The sequence below is a fragment of the Barbus barbus genome (genome assembly GCF_936440315.1).
Source record: "Barbus barbus genome assembly, chromosome: 41".
NCBI classification, from domain to species: Eukaryota; Metazoa; Chordata; class Actinopteri; order Cypriniformes; family Cyprinidae; genus Barbus; species Barbus barbus.
The window spans coordinates 12,132,471-12,155,491 of record NC_136719.1 but is presented as its reverse complement, the minus strand read 5'-3'; the positions used below and the strand labels follow the sequence as shown (position 1 = coordinate 12,155,491).

The 23,021-nt window shown below is 36.6% G+C and overlaps 2 protein-coding genes across 2 annotated transcripts in view; both read left to right on the top strand.

Moving 5' to 3' along the window:
- LOC306861073 (ninjurin-1-like) overlaps window positions 1–23,021 on the top strand; it is a gene marked incomplete at both ends in the record, with an annotated part of 649,099 nt that overhangs the window by 364,758 nt on the left and 261,320 nt on the right. The window lies entirely within an intron of this gene.
- The window catches only part of LOC306860514 (laminin subunit beta-1-like), a gene marked incomplete at its 5' end in the record, with an annotated part of 29,743 nt that continues 20,644 nt past the window's right edge, over window positions 13,923–23,021 (top strand). Inside the window, 3 exons of the mRNA XM_079402244.1 lie at window positions 13,923–13,971; window positions 19,508–19,677; window positions 22,824–22,959. Of these exons, the coding sequence (XP_079258370.1) occupies window positions 13,923–13,971; window positions 19,508–19,677; window positions 22,824–22,959 (355 nt within the window). The remainder of the gene's footprint in view (window positions 13,972–19,507; window positions 19,678–22,823; window positions 22,960–23,021) is intronic.

The window sequence follows — 23,021 nt, the reverse complement described above, 5'->3', positions numbered from 1 at the left end:
TCATCTGTGCCATATTTTATTTTGTGTATTTAGCATTGTTTTTCCCTTGTGAATCTATCACACACAACCCACAAGTAAATTATTATAATAGCAATAAGGGCTGAATACACAATTTTAACTTTTTTTTCCCCTTGCATGCTATCTCTGCTGTGTCTCATTCATTTATATCTCAGCAAGTCAAATATATCTTCAGGTGTTAAGCCATGTGAAAAAGCCCTAACTTTGTATTGCTTGAATCCTAAGTATCCATACATTAATGCCTTTATCAACTCTTCACAGAAGCATTAGTTAATCATTTTTTATCGCATGTAATCTAAGATGTAGGTGAATGTATCTGGCATATGTAATGCATTATAATGACAAACTAAATGTTTCATATCAAATGAGAAGGTTTTCAATAAGCACAGAGTGGAAAGCTCTGCTTAACTTAGGCTAATAATTATGTGCCAAATCAGATTTCACATGATCTTTGTGAAATACCATCACACTTAATCTACATACAAAAACATGATTATTAAAACAAACTATGAGATTAATGTAAACAATACATCGCGTGGGTCAAAATTATCGAATTTTCTTTTATGCCAAAAATCATTAGGATATTAAGTAAAGATCATGTTCCATGAAGTTATTTTGAAAATTTCCTACTGTAAATATATCTCAACTTAATTTTTGATTAGTAATATGCACTGCTAAGGACTTCCTTTGGACAACTTTAAAGACGATTTTCTCTTTTTTTTTTTTTTTTTTTGCACCCTCAGATTCCAGATTTTCACATAGTTGTATCTCAATGGAAAGCTTATTTATTCAGCTTTAAGATTATGTATACATCTCAATAATAATAAAAAAAGACCCTTATGACTGGTTTTGTGGTCCAGGGTACAAATGATGGCAAACCTACTGCAAACAAGCCCCCATGCCAACAAGCCAGGATGCCTTAGAGAATTGATGGACCGATTACAAATGAAACAACTCGCTCAGTTGGCCGTTATCACTATTTGGTCATTTCCGAACTGAAAAGAACTTGAAATGACACAAAACACGAAATGATTAAAGAGTGGTCCGGGTTTTAGCACATAAATACGCCATTTGATTTAAGCCGACGGTGCATCTCAGTAGCCGACCTGCCATTTAGTACATTGGTAAAAACGCACAAACTAGACTTTGGTGCAGTTTAGTTGTAACACACAAATATCGTTTTCTTGTTGATTATTAGTGCAACTGGAAGCCGTTTAAGTTTTAAATAAAACGAAGCAATTTCAGAAACTCAAACGCCACTTTCAAGTTACAAACGGGCGTATACTTTCTCAAATCTTGTCATTTGGTGAATATTTTAAACACAAGCCATGACGTCGCCATGCAAACACACTTATCTGTTTATAATACAGTGGGAGGAAAAACCGCGTGGACTCCTCCTTCACAAGTGAGCTGTGCACGTGAACAGGTGAACGCGCAGCTCGCGAGAGGAGCGCTGCTGCTTATGAGAGTCAACTCACAGGTAAGAGTTGAATCTCGGCTGTCTAACTTTGTACTTTGATTAATTTACATGCACTTTTACTGGTTGTGATCTTATTTTAAAAGGATTAACGGTTGCAATCTCTTAGTAAGTAGCGACTTTGGAAACTGGGCAGCAATTAACTTATTTCAATCTGTTGTTCCTACATTTATGTCGTGTGAGAGATGGATTTTTTATGTAGCGTTTTAGTGTTTACCATACCGACTGATTAGTTGTTATAAAAGACACTTGAGGGTCGAAGTATTTTTTATCTTTCTATGTCTGAAGTGCACAAACTCGTTATGAAAACGCGTTCCCTTGGATTGAAAAAAGCAAACTCCGATAAAGAGTGGCAAATCATTTGTCATGTGGGACTATGGATGGAGATCTGTCGTCAGGATCAGTTTAATTACAGTGGCAATGAAAAAGAAAATGACCAGACCAATGACCATTTTCAAAAACACATTGCAGAAATATGCAATAAAAAGACTTCATTTTTTTTTTTAATTGACAGGATTGATCTGCTACATGAATATCAAAGTACCGTGTGCACTTAAGATACACTAATAAATTATAATGTACTAAAGCATTTAATCATGTATATCTGGGGTCTCTGAGAGTTTGAAAACAAGTAATGCATTTGCATACAGGATAGATGCATCTAAGCAGGGATTTTTTTCTTATTGGTTGTCATAAGATAAAAAAAAAAACATTATATTAAATTGGCCTTGTAGTCTCTTAAACACTGAACAGAGTGTTAGGGTTAAATTGTGAACTGAATTCTGTCCTTGCACTATTGGGATAAGTGTGTATTCTTCAGCTTATCACATTCAGAGACCTTCCATGTTCCCAAACATTTCCTCCACACTTTCTTCTGAATGTAAGAACAGCTCAGTGGAGATGAGATAGCTATCATCATTTACTCATCCTCATGTCATTTCCAAACCTGTTTTGTTTCTTCGGTGGAACATTAAAAAAATATGTTTTGAGAAATATCTGTGTTTTTTGTCATTATATTGGAAGTCAGTGGACACCAAAACGGTTTTGTTACCACAATTTATCAAAATGTCTTCTTTTGTATTCTGCAAGTTTGGAAATAATGAAAGAATTTTTACTGAACTACCCTTTTTAACTTTCCTAGTGTTTTATTCAGTCTTTTTACAGAATGTGATTGTCACCGTGACAGCTGTCATTTGCTTGTGAAGCCTGCAGTATAATTGGAGTTAATGAGTGTGATGTCACATAATGATGTCAAGAATGTGATTCTTTCGTAATCATTTATAATGTTTAGAAACTACTGAGACTGACAGTTGTTTTGTCCAGTCACATCAGCATGGCATAGACCCTGAAGTGGTTTGGTCTGTAACAATAAAGACTGATTGTTTACACTCTCCCAGCAATCTGAATGATTTCCTCTGTTGTCAGAGACATCAAATGTGCAAATAGTTTGTTGAATATATAGCCTTAATCTATATAAACATACATGTTTTAATGAATCTTAAGGTGTGTAAGCTGACAGTCACACGCAGGGCAACTTGAGGCACAGCTAGAGTCATAAAGCATGGGAAACGATCTGTTTTTCTGAGTATTGCTTTAATCGGCTCTCTTTTGACCTTTAGCCTCATTGCTGTGTGTGACAGTGAAGTTTAAAGAGTTCCACGAGCCTTAAACCTCTAAGAGGGCTTCAGGTTCTTCATCCCTTGTTAGCTAATAGATGTTGGAAACTACATCAGTTGATCAATCACCCCTGAGATGAATGTGAATGTTAATGGATAGTTTCTCCAGGTTTTATAGACCTAGTTGACCTAATTGATTGCAATCCCACCTGCAAATCTTCCCTCCAAAACACAGATACTCTTGAGATTAGTTTAAACCGTGTTTTGGAAATGCTAGATTAAGTCTGAAGCCTCTGCAATAATTATTCACAGTTGAAGGAAAAGCTGTCCAAATATATTCTACGTTTCTGTGTCTCATGATAGCTCTGCTGGCCATTCAGTCTCTCTGGAGCCTTATTTAAAATATCAGTCCTGTGATTGTTGGGATTTTCAGGTTTTTGAAGTCAGTCAGATGATGTATTCTTCACTGTCAGACATGATTAAATGATGAAGGAATTTGAAGTTCTGCATGCATATAAAACATAAGAATTGGAAAATATATGCAGAACCTAAAGAATAGTAGGCCTATTTTCTGACCATAGTCAGAAAGATGAATTTCTGATCATTGTAAATCAATGAGATCTTTATAACAGCAGTCTAGTTCCTTAAAATGCATATAAATATAATTTGTCACTCTATATCTCACAATAATATGCAATAGTAGTAAGATGATATTTAAAATACTTTAAAATAGTTTGGGGTCAAAAATATAGTTTAAAGCCATACAATGATGGTTGAGAGATCCTTAATAATAAACAATCCTTAAAAGCCTTATGGATCATATTTGATACATTCATGATTTTTCTAAAAAATGATGTTTGGATAATCAAATAAATCTAATAGTCCAGTATAGTTCACCTTAAAATATCACTAATGATGTAAAAGTTATTATTGCATTTATATTTAAAGTCATAAAACATTTAACAGCAGAAAGACATTTTTAGAATTATGCTAGAAGGCCTTTTATCTGCTAAAAAAGTATAAAACATCAGTCAGATGACAAAAAGCATGTAGTAGATTGTGTATAGCAAAGTTTTGATCAAGTTTATAATTGAGAGGCCATAGACATTTGCATATTCAATAGGATACATTATAGGGTTAACTGCAAACTAACAAATTACAATTTCTTTGTTTAAACGTTTACTTAATTGAACAATTATAGAAATTTTAATATTGAGAATGGTGGGATTTCACTTGTATTGATATCAACTACCCTAGTTTAAATCAGTGTGGAGACTGGAGAGTAATGTAGCTCTCTCCAGCATTCTGAGAGGAATGCAGGGAATTGTACAGTTCCGGAACATCACTCGTCACTCTACTGAACATTCTGGAATGACCCTCTCAGGAAGACCTGGTCGTCTTCTCAATCTTTCATTCTGTGGAAGTTCAAAGGTGATGGTCATCAAGTGCAACATGAGGGAGGAATTCTTTAACATGTAATTGGTTCTTTGATCATGCACTACTGTGTCTCCTCAGGACCCTGAAGCCTCAGGATTCTCCTCATCCTGCACGCACCAAATGAAAGGAACATACTGCTATATTGTTACATGAAGGCATGGCTTTGTATACATTAGGGATATTATTTTTCTGGAATTTCCATAATCCATTGTTATTTAATGATCTATTAATGATCTATAATTATTTATTAACTGTTAACATGAACATAAAAAACACTACATACAGTACTTAAAGGGATAGTTCGCCCAAACATGGAAAAGTCATGAAAAGCTGCTTCTTATTTGGCATGTCTTAGATATTTAGCACAGTTGTCCAGTGATTCCCTCTTACACTCAGCCAACACTGACGTCAATGTTGTGATCATATCAAACATCAAACCCTGTCAGACTGATTGGTGATTCTTCGTAAATCAGGGATCTGGAACCTTTCAGGTCATACACTAGGAAAAGTTGTAACTAAACTTTCAAAGATCGGCATGCTTTTTTGTTGTAAGAGAAAGAGCAGCTTTTGCATTGCGTTTATGGGAAAAAAGTCATGAGTTTCAAGCAAAAACAACTGTCAGTTTTCCTGACTGCCTGTACAATCACCAAATGTAACATTTTATGGGCCTAAATGACTCATTTTAGGCATTGAAATGTTACATTTGGTGATCATTCAATTTATTAGCATAATAACATTCGAGGATAATCAACCAAATTTTTTACGAATTGATTGACTCTTGATTACCTTAAATGTGTTTTTGTTTGTGTTTAATGGAAAAGGGAAGTGTTAGGAAGTGCAATAGCTCTATGACTGAATCTGAAAGTAACCACAGGTTTTAAGTTTACTCTTGGCTACTGTTTGGTCTTACTCCAGAAAAGCCAGAGGGATGGAGCTCACGTTAAAGCACTCAGGTTGGTTAGAGATTAACCTTGGGGATAGATGGTCTTTAAACAAGCACAGAAGACAGAGCCTGCCCTGAATTAAGATTTAATATCCTTATAACACCAAATGATTATATACATAACTGTATTAGATGCCTGTATATTTTCACACAGCTAGACGTTGCAAGCGAAACTAAATGAAAAAAGCAGTCAAATCAAATCTATGATTTCTTGTCCCCTAAACACAACAGTGATAAGCCTTTGTGCATGAATGAGAGCATACCTGTGTCTGCTATTTTGAGCAAGGGTGATTCTAAAGTCTCTTGCATACTTTTTAGTCATGTGAACAGTATATTCATGTTGGCTGTTGGAAGTTCTTAAAGTTCAGCTGGATCTCATGAGGTTCAGATGTTACATTGTTAAACAGTTCTGTCAAATTAGCCAAGTAGATACACTCAGTTTCAGTGCTTTCTCAATAATAGGTTAAGTTCTGTTGTCACTCCACCTCAGTTTTATGTGGTTGGTTTATATATGATGTATCTATTTCCAGGAAATATTTATCTGAAACCCACCAGTGACTGATAGACTGAGATATCAGAAGTACTGTATGTTACACCTGCCTTGTTCAGAACAGATGTCTCACATTTGCTGAGGGCTTTTATCTGACAGAAGAGCCCTCAGCAGCATATATCTATCTATACATTTTCTTATAAGGACTGAGAAGAGTCAAATACTTCAGTTCGTTCAGGTAATGCTGGCTTTGAATCATACACTACTAAGTAAGTGAGTGAATGAATGAATGAACACATTTTACTTACGTTTCTTACGTTTAATAGGTTACCAGTGATAACCATCATAACAAAGCAACTGTCTTAGGGAGTAGATGGTTTACCACATTTCACACCCATATGCTCTTGTTCATGAGTGAACTCCTCTGTATTGTGAGTATAAATTAGTAGTTTTTGTCTTCATGTGGTCAGGTTGGCCTTTGCAATGGCTGATGTTTGCAGATAAAGCCATTAAGCTGCTGTCTTAACAGCTGTGTGCGCTGTGCATGAGTAAGATTCTGTCTCAGATATCCTGGCAGCCTACTGAACATTGAAGACCAACATCAGTTTGCTCTCTTTATTTAGGGTGTAAGGAGTATTTTAATATGTTATACATTACTATTGATCTCTGTAATATTTCATCTGTGTTAGTCCTAATGTAAACGTATTGAACTCTGTTTAAAGTCTGATTTAAATATGTTAACAAGATAACGCTAGCTGACTAACAGGCAAAGTTTTGACAAAATTGATAGTCATGGAAGCATCAAACAAATCAGTTTTGCAAGGCATGCCATTGCTTTACAACAAAAGTGTGTTACAGAATTTTTTATTATTGCAATTTTTATGGTCAGGCATAAGAAGAAAAAGACATAATATTTATTTATTTAATCCAAAAGTGAAAAAACAATTGCCAGAGGTTCAAATACAGCAAAATTAATTATATTCAATAAATAAAAGTTTTTTGATTGATTTATTTATTTATTGATTGCATTCTTTATGTTCTTTGTTTTATTATATTTTTTGGTCCAAAATGGCCAACAGAACAAATCTTTTTTGTTGAGCCCTGAATGTGCACTTCAGTCTTAGGTATGTTCAGTAAATAACTAATGCTATTGGTAATTGCATAAAAATATTAAGTAAATTTTAAGAAATACATAACTCCTCTAGGGAAATATTGTTTCTTGCACCAAAATCTTCAGTTCAGCTCAGCATCTCTTTCAAGTTTTTCCTTCTGTTCAGAGTTGTATTGGAAGGGAAGAAGGTGTGTGTGGTCACAGAAAGCCAAAGCATCACTGCCCTACCCTCTGTACCCCTTAACCAGCTCAACGCCCCCCTAAAGAATGGTTCAGTGCATTCCGTCAGCCTGGAGACCGGCTCCCCCTTTCACACAATGGCTTTCAGAGTGACAGCTGCATTTGAATAAGAATCGCTCTCCATTCACCCCATTGCTGCGCTGAAGGCGGGGGAACCATTTTCCATCCACTCTGATTGGCTTAAGCAGATCCTTCTGTTTTTGTCCGGAAAGGCCAGTTGTGCCTGTAAAGGTTTTTTGGGTTTTTTTGTGCTTAACTTTACACACTCACACTTTTTTTTTACACACACCAGGATATCACACACACAACCAGCCTCAGCCTTTTTGTCTCTCCAAGGAAGCTTTTCTGAGAAATCCTTGTCCAGAGGATATTTATCAACTTGCGTGAGTACTATATGTTTCTTGTATTTAGATAAAGAATCGGTGACTCTGCTGTGCTTTGGTTGGTCTGTACAGATGCAGGTGATGTGCAGGTCATGCTGGTATTATCTGTTGCCTTGCCAGCACTGTAAATCCTGTTATTCCCTTTATCTTTGTCTTTTGTCCTTCCTCTTTGATTTGACAGTGTCATGTTGTGCTCTTTATGGGAGGCATCATACCTATGCTCTAGATTTGATTTTAAGGACTGTGATTTTTCATTTAATGTCTCATATGACAGTAAATTCTTTCAGTTCTGAATATGTAAGGAGTTTAAATGTTTTCACATTTATTTATAATCAAAATTTTACAATTTTTTATTTTTTTACAAAACATTTTTTGTAAATTAGGCTACTTGTGCACTTCTTATATCAGGCTTTAAGTTATTTCTGTGGCTCTGTGCTTTGGATGTATTTGCTGATATCAGTGAAACAATTTGTTCACTATAGTAGTTGAGTGAGTGTGAGAGGATTTTGTGGCAGTGAATTATGGAGTGGAATCTGTGTGGGAAATGGAGGCTGTTGTATTGTGTGGTGGAAGTTCTGACCTGTCACTCCTCTCACCCTCACACTGAAGAGCCTGCAGCCAGGGGCCCGGCGCTCCTCTCTTCAGATCACACTCATGCTCCCACCAGACAAAAGCTGGCTTCACTCTCACTTTAAATGTTCAATATTGATTTGGTGAAATGCCTAGTTAAATTGCACTGCATGTTATATACTATAGTGCACTAATATATATATTTTTAAAGTAATGTATGATAAGTAATGTGCTAATTGTTTTTGTTAATGTTTATTTATTTTCTTGTAGATTTTTTACTATATTTGGCAGGTGTATGCTTAGCCTCAGTCAGTACAGCATCTCAAGTGACCATTACATTTTGAGTGTATGTTTTTATAAGTTAGATTGCTTTAATATACTAATACATTTAATATTGATCATTAATGTCAATAATTAATTATTTTTAATTAAATTGTTGCACTGACCTTAAATTCATTTTTCCCCCCATTGATTGTATAATTAATGTAAACAAATAGTTAAATATACTACACAATATGAAACCATTAAAGAGCATTTTAAACCATATTTGCAATTGTTTGTGTCCAGTGAATAATAAAATGTTGTGAAAATGAGAATCTTTGATATTCAAAAGCTGTAGAAAACTCACCATACTGCTATATTTTAATACTAAGAAATCATTTTTTCACAGTCAGATGCTGTTGTTTTAAGTTCAGATAATGTAAAAGGCAATTTAAAGAATTATGAATAATATAAAATATTTTGTAAATGCACTGAATGATTAACTTTAGCACCTGATGCTACATTTTGGTTGTGACCTGAGCCACTTTAATCTTTGTACTTTTTCTTATTTTTCTTTACATTTCAGGCTCCTGGAAATCAGCTGTCCATGATTGTTTGATAGTGGTGATGGCCAGATATTTCAGTGTTCTCCTTCTGGGTAAGTTGCATGTTAAATTGAACAGATTTCTGCATATACTAGAGTTTGGTGGTCATACCTTTACCTTCCAGATGTCAGATAAAAAGCTTAAGGTGGGATCATAAAGTGACTGATGACAACACAGACAATCCCATGTGATTATCAAAGTCTGTCTCTCCAGTGAGGTGAGCGGGGATAAACTTCTTAAACAAAGTGAAGTTCAAACGCACAGCCCCCCACCCAGGAGGTCTTTCACAGTAGCTCCCTCGAGAGCCCTTTTCAACACAAAACAATATAGACTTAAGCAAACGAAAACATAACCAACCTGTTACCCCTCTCTCTCCTATAGCATCAGTGCCTGGCCTTTCTCTCTCTGAAGAAAAGTAATCAGAGGCATTGTGTTTGCTTGTCCTTATGTCCTTTGTGTTTCATAATGAAAGGTATATGCATTAAGGAGAGGAAACCGCACACCTGCGGCGAACTCTGCTAAACAAGACAAGGAAAAGTTCTGTCGATGTTTGCACAACACTGAGAAATCACAAATCTCTAATGACCACCCTAAAAATCATGCAAACATACACATGAGAATGAATTCATAATTAGTTGTGCTGCTTTAGTGTTTAGTATTAGGTGCCGTTCACACAGAACATGTTTTTGCATTCCACTGCACTGCATTTCCATAGTTATTTCAATGTAAACATGCGCTAGGCAGACGTTTTTGAATTGTTTTACTGTGTCTTGCATGACATGCTGATCTGAAAATGCGCAGCTCAAGTTAAATGTTTTTTTAAAATAAGCATGTAGTAGGCTTTTGCAGGGTTTTTGTCATTGCATTGTACTGCTACAGTACATGCTAGACAATTGTGTTTGAATGTTGTACTCACTTGTGCATTATACACCAGTTAACCTCTTAAGTTCTTCAGTTGTAAATGTTCTAAAACAAGCAACGCTAAGTTAAAAAAAATTCATTAGTTAAAGTTAAAGTAAATGTGTCTCTAGATTTTTATTTTTATTTTCATTGCACTGCCCTGCGTCTCTTTTTGAGGTGGATGTTTTTGCCTGTTGGGCTGGTTAGGTAGGTTTTGAAGCATGGATGCTGGTTTGAGCTGGTTTATGCTGGTCATGTGCTGGTCCTAAGCTGGTCAGGACCAATTTAAGACCAGCACATGACCAGCTTAAACCGGCACATGACCAGCTTAAACCAGCACATGACCAACTTAAACCAGCACATGACCAGCATAAACCAGCTCAAACCAGCATCCATGCTACAAATCCTACCTAACCAGCATATAATGTTTTTTTCAACAGGGTTGCGCAGCACATTTTAAAAATGCAGCACTGAAATTAAACAGTTCAACTTTTTACACATCTATAGACCTTGTATGGTTTAATTCACTGCCCTGCTTCTCATTTTTAAAGACAAAAACACATTCTGTTATGTTTGTCTAGGCAAATTTGCAGTAGATGGCATGTCTGAGTCTTTTGCAGCTGCTAACGAAGGACACAGTGTTCTGAAAATGCGACCGACAAGTTAAAAATAGTTCAATTTTTAAATGCATCTATAGACCTTGGGTTTTAATTTTACTGCCCTGGATCTCACATTTTTAAACGCAAAAACAGTTGTGCAAAAATGCTGATAGAGTATCTATAAAGCTTCTGCTGTTCAGTGCTAAATGTTCTGAAATAGTTCTGTGCTATCATTAACTTAAATGATTGGCGTTCATTTAGTGCAAACATGCTTCCTTTTAGGTTAATTAGACTCATATTTAATTAGACTTATATAATTAGACTGATTATAAATTAATTGCTGTTTGCCTGCTGCACATTGCACCCCTGGGAACCAGGTGCTAGATGTTTTAATAGTTAAGTGAGGTGTTTCTGAGTGCTTTTTAGTTAATTTGATGGCCTAACAGTTTTAACACATGCTTCTGACATGTAGACCTGGTGTTCATGCAGAGGATGCACATTTAAATCCAGTCTCTTTCACTTTCTACTATATGCACTGAATCAAAAGAGAGAGCGAAAACTGAATGAGAGGTAGAGAAGTGGAGATTAAGAGTGGAGAGCAGAATTTCATTAGCGAGGGTACTTGACTGAGAATGGAATGAGAGCAGTGCTGAAGATGGCCATTAGTTTTGACATGTGAGAGAGAGGGGGATCAACACGCTTAGTTTGGCCCATTATTCGCATTGTAGTACAGCCCAATTATCAGTGCATTTATTATTTTATCAGGATCCTTGTATGCTCAATCATAAGTTATTTAACTAAATTACTAAATGTATATTCCTTGTTGAAAGTACTTCACTTAAAAGATTAAATGACTTGGATTGGATTGGATGGAAAATGGAAAAACACTGCAATATTGGCACTGTTCCAAACCCTAGTGAGCTGCCTACCCAGACGGCATGTTTAGACATCATACTGTAGGTCCGCTCCCAATGTGAGGCTGTTCTGAACAGTGAAATTATGCTGCTATAGTTGGAGCCATAGCCATGTGGGCAGAACTCCAATATATGGTGTGGCTGTGCCTTAGGTAACCCAAAATTAAGTTTTGAGCTGGGTCCAAAATTTCATTCTGTCTGAGTAGGTGCTGAACTGTTAAAACAGGTATTCTATGTAGTCTGAATGTAATCTGGATTTAATACATTTGTACTACATAAATACTATTCATTCCCACATACAACTCTTTTCACATACTGTTTTAGGCTACTATAGTGAAGTATGCACTACTTGAGGACTTGAGTTCCTTTCCTGGTCTTTTGAATTGTAAGCATTAGCCAAGTCCCTTTCATGTTCTTTTCACCTGGAATACTGTATGTGTGATATGAAGATATTATCTGCATTGTTTTGCCTTTCAACTCAGAAAGCTGTGTTTAAAGGTTCAGCCAGAATTTAGAGCATGAGAGGAATGTTTTGGGAACGATTACAGTCTCGGTGAGTGATTTCCATACGTGGCTTTTTAAAAGACGTTTTAAGTAGCGGCTGGGAAGTGTGGATCAATGAAGGAGTGTTAAACAAGCCTCCAGTTGATTCTTATTGTTTACCTGTGGAGTCTACTTCAAGCGAAAAATTCTGTCAATAAAGGGGTCCTATTATTCTCTTTTACAAAGTCTTGATTATGTTTTGAGGGTGTACTGGAACATGCTCTCAAGCTTGGTGGTTCGAAAAATGCATTATTTTTCACATAATTTACATTATTACAATACCTTTCTCCCCAGCCTGGCACAAACGGCTCGAATAGTTTGGGATTTGATGAAGGCCCGCCTTCCGAAAAACTAAATGTGATTGGTTAGCTGTCCCAGTGCATTGTGATTGGCTAACAACTTAGACGGTGTTTCAGTACTGCCTTGCCAAAGCAGCAAGTTCTGTCTGGTCCGGTATAGTTAAGGATGGCATCAATATTGCCATATCAATTTGAGCCGGATTCAGACCCCGAGAATATTGAACAAGAGGATCGCGCAGAACCTTTGCTCGCACAGATATTGCAAGACATATTAGAATGGTAACGTTATTGTTTTTTTGGGGGTTTTTTTGGCTAAATCACATTTTACATATGTCAACAACCTCTTAAAAATAACTGCAGTTACTATGTAAAGATAAGTGCAACGGAAATATGTATTATGTTTATTATTCTTTAATTCTAACATTATAACATGAATTGCAGTAATACTGTTATACAGTTTAATTAATTTATACCATAGTCTCATAATTGAAGTGTAAATTCTGCAGATTACATTATTGTCCAGTATTGTACTGTCAGCAATTTAAGTTGGAATTTCACTATTTAAGTCTTTCAGCAAAAGCTTTTTTGACGAAACCAGCACTGTACTCCCTCATGTTGTGGAAGCTGTCCTCGGTAAAATGCGCAGCACACAGTACTAAATTGGGGCTAAAATGCTCAGGAACAGAGTTAAAAATAAATTGTAACCACTGTTTCCTGACGTCGTCTGCTTTAGGAAGGAAAAAGACGTTTGGGCATGGGGGTGAAAAAAACAGTGTTTCTTCGACATGACGAAAACTTGACGCTACAACAGCACTTCTTTGTCGTCGTCTTGTCTGATGCACTCAACCAAGCGTTCGAACCACGACCTCGCCCCTCCCCACTCCCCAACCATTCAAATTTATTTGAATGATATTCTAATGGACCACTTTGTGATATCACAACACCCGGAACAAAAAGTCTGTAGTCCAAACTGGTTTCGTTGTAGTTCTTGAAAAGCTTCTTTAAAAACGAAATATCTCCCTTTGGAGTGGACTTTGAGATTTGTAACTTTGTAGATCTTTTTTTATGCACAAAAATACACACTAAACACTGACTAAAATTCAAAAAATGAAAAAGCATAATAGGACCCCTTTAAGTACTCACCCTCATGTTGTTCCAAACCCGTAAGACCTTTAAGGTTCATCTTCGGGAACTAAAATTAAGATATTTTTGAAGAAATCCGAGAGCTTTCTGACCCTCCATAGACAGCAATGTTGTTACCACGTTCAAGGCCCTGAAAGTAAGGACATCATTAAAATAGTTTTGCGCTACTATGTACGCAGATATTAACAGCTCAGCTGAGTTGTAGGTTGCCTGGTTGTGGCCACAAATGGGTTTAAATTTGTATGATTTGTTGATTGTGTGAGTAGGATGCATTTCATACAAGATCTGGCAACTTTGTGGTTGCCAGATCTTGTGGGCCATACAAATTACAGGAGTTTCCCTGGAGAAATAATAAAATGGGAGGGGGCGGTAGATGGGTGTGAAATATGGGAGACTCCCTGGAAAAACGGGAGTGCTGACAGGTATGGACCTAATATTATCATTATATCACACAAAAATTGGTGTAACAACCAATCACAGTTTTTTAATTTTTTATTATAATTTTTTTATTTACGCTATAAATTTATAACGGAAGATGAACACCTGAACAAGTTTATCCACTGCTTCCCAGGAATTCAAATGCTAATCATCACAGATAACATGGACTTGTGTTTTACAGTATATTCTTGTGGCACATAATCAAATTGTGGGCTCTGTGCCGGTTTTACTCTCTGTACTTGATGTAGGTCAGTGAGACTGTGTGTTAATGATTGTACAAGGAATATGATCAAGGTGTGTGAGCATGTGCCATTGTAATGGAATGTCTCTATGTGGCTTACAGCATGTGTACTTTGTGAACTCTGGCCTATTTTGGAATAAACTGCATATAGACTTCATCTATAGGTCTGCCAGGTTTAGGGTGCATTTCTTAAGCCTGCTTTATATCAGTTCGATCTGGATATGGGGGAATAATCTAGTTATGATCTGTCAAGTGTTCAATTGTGATTGTTTGATTTAAACAACAATAGCTGCCTTGCTTTGTCTGTACCTGCAGGTTCACTATCTGATTTTTTTTAACATTCCATTTCAGGGTTTGAGATTGTATTGTCTGTGCATGCTAGACCACCTTTTATTCCTAAATTTCAATGCATAAGTCCACTTATTAATAATTTAGGCATCATAAAATTATAATATACAGTATGGAAAATGCATATTAATATTGAGCACAAATACATATCTAATACTGACCAATAATTGTAAGTTAAAAAATCTCGAATATGGTCCAAAACTGAAACGGCACTAATCTGTCTTGAGTCATAAGTCACAAGATTGTTTGGAGACACATTAGTCTCTTCTGCGGTGGTCTCAGCTTCCTTATGACATGCAGTTCAGCACATGTGGCGGCTTGTTGTTGAATGTTTGTAGAATGCCATTCCGTAGCTACAGATGGGCATTTTGTAAGACCAATGTGATATACTTTTACACCTGGAATTTTTCTCTTAATGAATGATATTTTCCTGGTTTTGCATTCCTGTACTGTCGTCACTTTGCAGATGCTCATCTGCCTCTGGAACCGGAGACGTTCTTGTGTCTTCAGCCAGATGTTTAGCTTGTATCTGTCTGTGTTGTAAATGTGGCATGTAGGTAAGAGGGTGTGCGGTAGCTTATGTAGTTTGTGGGTGTGTTAAAGAATGCAGGGGCAAGCAGCCATGTGCCTCCCTCAACATAAAAGATGTTTGTTTGTGATCTTGTTTATAACAAGTTCTATTCTGACATTTATTTGTTTGTTAATTTACTTATAAATATAAATCAAATATTAAATAAATGTTTGTGCATAAATAAATGAGCAATATCACACAAGTAGCAGTGCGATATGGCTGTATATACAGCCATATTGTTCAGCTATGAGTGCAATATTGCGTTTACACAGCAGTTCGATTGCACACGTGTGTAAATAAAAAAGGAAACAACAACGAAGTGTCTTTAAAAACCCTCTTTTGTGCAGAATTACTTCCTTCTGCCACAGATTCAAATCTCGGTTTGACAGTTTAACAGCTGAGCCCAAGCCTCCGTTACTAATTTGAAAATGTCAGTTTAGAACTAGTAACGAAAGAACACTGAGTTGCTTCATTAAAAGCTTATTGTATTACTGTATTAAAAGCTGTGTGTTATAATGTAACTAATGTAATGTGTGGAATAATGTAACTAATCATCATCACAAACATACACCATTTCTCAATACTAAATACTACCATTATTTATATAAAATATTATTTATTGAATAATAATTAACAACAACAGCCATCATAAAAGTTGCTAGGCAGTTCAGTCAAAAGTACAAAGGCAGCACTCTGATATATAGCATTACATTTATATAAAATATAACATGATGAGATTTTACCCTTAGCCCAAACTGTGTGCTCTGGAACTAATAATAGATTAATGAGAACAAAGACTGCCCATTAGATTACCCAAAGTGAATTATATCTCATGTTTAATCACTAAAGAGACAAGAGCCAGTGGTAAATTCCAGAAGATCTGGCCAAGGTAAGGCTTGTCTTGGCCAGTTCATGAGCACTGAATGGCCAATGACGCCCTGGAACTCACATCGCCGAAAACCTTGAACCAAATTTTCATATAGATGTTATCTTTATTAACACACTGCATATTTGAAGTCTAAACAACTACATTCTTATCTAAAAACTTTTAAAACATTCTGTGACACAAAAACAGTATTGTTTATAAAATTATTGTGTATTTGGGCATCCACCGTGACACTCACTGTGAGAAATACTGCAAGCGGAGTGATACAAACAGTTCTGTTATCACTCTAATATCACACTGCTGGAAAAGGCTCTCAGCCAATCAGATTCGAGAACCAGAAAGAACTGTTGTGTAAACACAGCAGTCAATAATTGAAGTGGCTCAAAAAAGTTCATCAAAGTTGTCCTAAGACAAGAACACATTTTGGTTTTAGGTATTAGGTCAACTTTGAAAGGTTTTGATCCACTTCAAATGCTGACTAGTGTATATATAAATAATATGTATCTATTTACTTTATTCAATTGCAATGAAATTATGGAGCTTGAAATGACTTTGTGATTACAAATTGTACTGTTTTTAGTTTCTCCAATATGGCTTTAAACTATTAGAATGCAGAGTTTTTTTATGTTTATTTTAATTAGTCTACTGAATTATTTAAGAGGAAATAATCCTGCATGTACAGATATCATCCATTTTTCTATAGGTGATTATGGCTATTTATTTCTCTTTCCCTCTGTCAGTCTTTTCCACATTTGTGTTGACAGGAGAAAAATAATGTGTGGAGGCTCAATGACAGACTATGGCAAAACAGTCAAAACCTATTCTTGCCTACCAAATCCACAAACACACACTCTTACAGTCACGTTTTCACGCTGGCTAGTCAGAACATGTGAAGTCATGAAGAAAAAGTGTTAAATGCATCCTTTACCTCAGGGAATCTGTTATGAGGGATGCATCAGCGTCAACTCTAAGGCAGAAAACTATTTGTGGAGAAATTGTATTTTCTAATGTGTGTGGCTGTAAAGACTAAAGCGCACTCTGTGCTTATGAAGGTTCCTCAGACGGCTGTCCTGTAATTAGCAACCTGAACTCTCAACAGATTGCCTTTGAAATACCCCATCTACTTAGAAAACTAGCGAGATTGTGAACGGGAATCCCCAGCTCTCGCTCTTACAAATATAATAAACAAACACACATAGAGGTCAACATTCCCTTGAGAGATGTAATTGTAAACTCTATTGGTCATGCTATCAGAGCTTATGCAAGACCTGTAGAGAAATGTATTTTAAAAAATTATAGTGTATGTATATAATATGTTTTATAAAACACATTATATTAAACAGATTTTATTAAACATTTTATATAATTGTTTTTAATATTAAAATTTTATTGAGTCCTGGTGGTTTTCAGATGTTTAGCATACATATAGCAAGACTGTTTACCCAGGGGGGGTCCGATGTGTGCGGACACATATACCAAAGATCAGGACCTTTATCCCTTCATTGTGTGGAATTTTACAGTACGTGAGTTAACCATAAAGTCTTTCAATGCCCTCACAAACTTTTTAGCACCTTGACATAATCAAATGGAATTGATGGGGGAAGTCGTGGCCTAATGGTTAGAGAGTCGGACTTGTAATCCGAAGGTTGCGGGTTCGAGTCTCCGGCCGGCAGGAATTGTAGGTGGGGGGAGTGAATGTCCAGCGCTCTCTCCACCCTCAATACCACGACTGAGGTGCCCTTGAGCAAGGCACCGAACCCACAACTGCTCCCCGGGCGCTGCAGCATAAATGGCTGCCCACTGCTCCGGGTGTGTGTTCACGGTGTGTGTGTGTTCACTGCTGTGTGTGTGCATGTTGGATGGGTTAAATGCAGAGCACGAATTCCGAGTATGGGTCACCATACTTGGCTGAATGTCACTTCACTTCACTTGATGGTGCTTATTTTCGTTTTTTTTAAATGAGAAGGGGCAAGTTTTCAATATTGTTATGAACTTTGCAGGCTTATTCTTGTACAAAGAACAATGTTGGGTAATTGAATGATTTACTGATTTTATGCCTAGTGATATATTAAAGTATCGCCCAGCGATATATTAAACAGATAGATAAAACTTTATCTAATAAAACTATACATACAGTACACATAAAGCAATACAGCCAATCTCGCTTTCATGATTATTTATATCATTGCAAAATCTAAACTATATTATCTCCAGCTTGTTTTGTCAAAAACGTTTAAACAATATTACCACCCAGCTCTAATCTGCTAAATGTGACTATAATGAGGATATTAAGATATTATAAACACTAACATCATGATTTTCGTAAAGCTGCTTTCAAACAATGTGTATTGTGAAAAGCACTATATAAAATAATTGTTCTTATATTACTTGACTTCGTTATTATTATTATTTGACTTCATATACTGTGTATTTGTATTTTTTAGAGTATTGTATTTTAAAGTCAAATGGTACATTCCTGTAAATTTATTCAATTTCTCTCATTATTCTGTTTTGAGATGATAGCATTATTATTCAGAGTCAGCAGTGTGTTTAAAAATGTTTGCACCAAGGGGCCCAAAGATTGACCACGACATTGGTTTTCCAAAAGGCTCCTACCCCCCTGACTGTCGAGACCTGTCTGTTGTTATGATAAAGAAATGATAAAGAGGTCAAACACATTGAGATGTACGGTCACATGTTTATCGCCATTCTCCACCTGCCACATGCTAACCCATTATGAGCTGGTATATAGTTTGAGGGTGCGGTTACATGCTAGTCCTCTGTAATGATAGTTCCACAAAGTTAGAGATGAATGTTTGAAATCCATGTAAGACCTCCCACACATCTGGATTTGACAATGTCTGATAACCCTATGATGAAAGGCAAATGCAGTGCATTTTGAGCCCTCCCTTTGCAGAGGTAACAATGTGGAACAAAGCCAGATATTGTCCTGACTCAAAGAGAAACTAATCCCTCAGTCTTTGATTCTGCCGCCTGGGTGGGACCATGAGCCCCATGAGGTCGTCAAACAGAAGCCGCTCTGCTTGTATGCAGTGTCATCCAGTCAATGGCTGTCATTTGGAAAGAAAAGTGTGGCGTGGGTCAGGAAACGCTGATGCATGAGTTTTTACATTATCTTGATGTGGATCAGTTCATTCACCACTTCCTTAGAAGGTGCATTCCAGTCACACAACTGTGGGATATTTGGTCATATTAAGTGAAATTTGTAGTCCTAGGGAATGCATATGTGAATATGTCTGAAGGGCCACTTAAAGAGTATATGTATCAGAAGTCACTTCACAGGAAGTGGAAAAGGAATTTTACCCACAAGTCATTGTGCACCACCTGCAGAAGTTTACTTACCTGTGTCAAGCGAAAAATAAAGTTTGTAGGAAGAAGTAAACACGGCTTGGGGACTCTGTGAATCAAAATACACAGCTAATGACCTCCACTTCCTGTCTGTGTCCTCTTAAGTTCTTCCAGTTGTGGCTCAGGAGCTGCCCTCCGCCCCACACGGCTGCATGGAAGGCAGCTGTTATCCGGCGACGGGAAACCTTCTGATTGGCCGAGCTATTAACCTGACAGCCACCTCCACCTGTGGCCTGGATGGGCCTGAGCAGTACTGCATTGTCAGTCATTTGCAGGTAAAGCCAACATTATTCCTGAACCGTTCTTTCTCTTTCATATAGACACAGAAACATGATCTCATGCTGTGTACACCATGCTCTCTGCTCCTGCTTGTATGGCCTTGCCCTGTGCTCACGGAAATTATTTGTCATGTGAAGATAGATGTGCTCGTGCACGCAGCACCTTTAGAAGTTTTTTTTTTTTTTTTTAAATGTGAGGTAAATTTGTGTAAATGAAAACTTACCATTCATCAAAACATCATTGTATTGATTTTAGTTAAACACAGTTTTTAGTCATGCCAGGGATTTTCCATTGACTTCTATTGTTTGGCAATTTTAGATTTTCATAAAAATGATAGTTCACTCAAAAATCTGTCATCTGCTTTAACTGTTCCTTCACAACTTTGTTTATTAAAACCGTTTGTTCAGGCACCACAGTGCTTTTTTTTTTTACTATCCTTATAGGGACTTTTGATCCCCAAAATGAAGGCAAAACTTTACCCACACAAACACACACACACACACGCATGTTGCACACTTGTTAGATTACAAGATACACGTTGCTGTCTTGCACGTGTGTTGCTCAGTATGCCACACCTCTTTCACTGAAGTAAAATCTGCAGCCTAAGGCTTTTCTGTTCGATACGTGTGTGATTTAAAAGATCTTGTATTCATCTGTTTGCTTTTCCTCTTTTATCCTGAATAACTACTCCTCCCTTTTCCTTCAGGTGTCTATAAAGCACTCTTTTCTGCCCTCATAAAATGTATTTTCATTTACTATTTAATGTTTCATGAATGTCTATTTAAAATGTCTGGTGTTCTTTTAGGTTCTATGTATGTTCCTCTCATTAAAGCGTTTTGGGTGCATAAATTTGACAAACTGTTCAACCGCCTGGAGGCACCACATGTCCTTGACAGAGAGAATTATGCTCGTTTTGTCATCAGTGCAGGTGTTACCTGTCAGCGATCTGACAATTTGTTTGTTAGTAGAGTGTCTGCAGAGTTCTCCATATTTCCGTTTGTAATGCAATATATCCGTCAAGAGTGTCAAATGGAAATTCTAGTTTTAATTGACTGCACTGTTATTATTATCAAAAAGCACTGTAGTAATAGTGATACTTGATCCATAATTTTTACTCTGGTCTTTTTTTAAATTACAAGATTTATACCTTTCAATCATCTAAACATCCTATAGGCCAGGGTTTTTTAAACTTGTCGATGTCAAAGACCTGCATTAAATGAATATGAATGCATGAATGAGCAAATGAAGGAAGAAATGAATGAATAAGGATGGATGAATGACTATAAATGAATTGGGATTGATGAATGAATATGAATGAATGAATAAATAAATAAGGAAGGATGAATGAATGAATAAATAAGGAAGGATGGATGAATGGATAGATGAATGAATGAGGACGAATGAATAACAGTGGATGAATGGATGGATGGATAAATGAATGAATGAGAATGGATGGGAGTATTGAACGAATTAATGAATGATTGAGGATGATGGATGGATTAATGAATGAATGAATGAGGATGAAAGAATAAGGATGGATGGATGAATGGATGAATGAACGAATGAGGGTGGGTGGGTGGATGGATTGATGAATGAATAAGGATGGATAGATTAGGATTGGTGGATGAGGATAGATGGATGGATGGATGGATGGACAAATGAATGAATGAATGAATGAATGAATGAGGATGGATAGATTAGGATGGATGGATTAATGAATGAATGAATAAGGATGGATAGATTAGGATGGATGGATGGCTGGATGGATGGCTGGATGGATTGAAGAATGAATGAATGAATGAATAAGGATGGATAGATTAGGATGGATGGATTAATGAATGAATGAATAAGGATGGATAGATTAGGATGGATGGATGGCTGGATGGATTGAAGACTGAATGAATGAATGAATAAGGATGGATGGATAGATAAATAAGTCTGGATGAATGAATAAATGAATCAATGAAAAAGGATGAATGAATAAGAATGAAGGAATGAGGATAAATGAATATGGATGGATGGATGATTTATTGTTTCCTAAATAAAATAATTGGCTTTTGGAATGGAAATATTTACTTTATTAATTTACTTTTTTCTACTCCCATTAGAATAATGTTGCATGTATAAACTATGTATAAGAAATATTTTCAGATCAATTGAGAATTATTTGTAAATGACTTTTCACAATAAATATTATTTCAAGGCCATGCTTAATTTTTTTTTCTCTGTTTGATTTAAACTATTGTGTAATTTAATCATTCAGCATAAAAAATACTATTTAGAAATATCCAAGTCATTATTTTTATAAATACAAATTTAAAGTTAACCATATTGACCATCCTATTCATTGTGTATGTATTCTTGCATCAAAAAAAAAAGTATCTTAAACTAGACTGGGACACCAGAAATATTAGAAAGCGACTTTCTTTATCTCTATTATTCCTTATTTCACTCCATGCACTTAAACTGTGTGAATCCACAGAGCTTTTAAGCCGCACTAGAGGAATTAGACATGTGTTTTTTGCAGGGCCCCAGTATAGCATTCCTGTAGTTCATAATCCAGTTGATCACTGCTAATCCTATTGTTGGCAGCTCACACTCAAAACTACCCCAGTAAGCATGTGTCTAGTGTGTGTGGTAAGCACAATATTGTAGAAGTGCTGATATCAGTGTCCTGCAGAGCTCGTGAAGATCTGAAATAGATACTGAGCTTCCCCTGGTCGTCGCTGTGACCTTTTCAAGGGAGCTGAAGAAATACACGTGTCTCAGTCAGTTTAGCCAGGCCACTGCTAGAGGTTTTGTTGCTCATGACAACAACTCTGCTTAGACAAAGTGCTCTGGCATTCGTCCACGCTAACGCTCATGTTCTGACCTGAATCCAGAGGGCCCATTCCCTTCTCCTCCTCTGCTTCCAGGTTGGCATGGAACTTGCCCCTCATTCTGAGGGAATATTTTGCTCAGGCTATGACCCAGATTTTCTTTGAATGTCTTGGCAGCTACCTGAGCCGTGAGCCATGCTGGTTTAAGTCGTTACAAATTAAAATGTACCTGAAAAAAGGTGTGGAGAGGCTCTGAGGACTGAGGGCTTTTGCAGAATGAGCTTTTTTTTCTCACACTATTTCTTTCTTATGTCTTTGTGCAGGATTTAAATAAGTGCTTTAAGTGTGACTCTCAGAAGCCGTATGATACCTATCATCACGACAGCAGCCACAGGGTAGAGAATGTCATCTACCAGAGAGACAGCAGGGGAGAACTCACCTGGTGGCAATCTGTAAATGGTGCGTGAGGGTTGTGTTTTGAGACCAAAAGCCTGAGATCGCATTAAAAGTCACATTTTGAT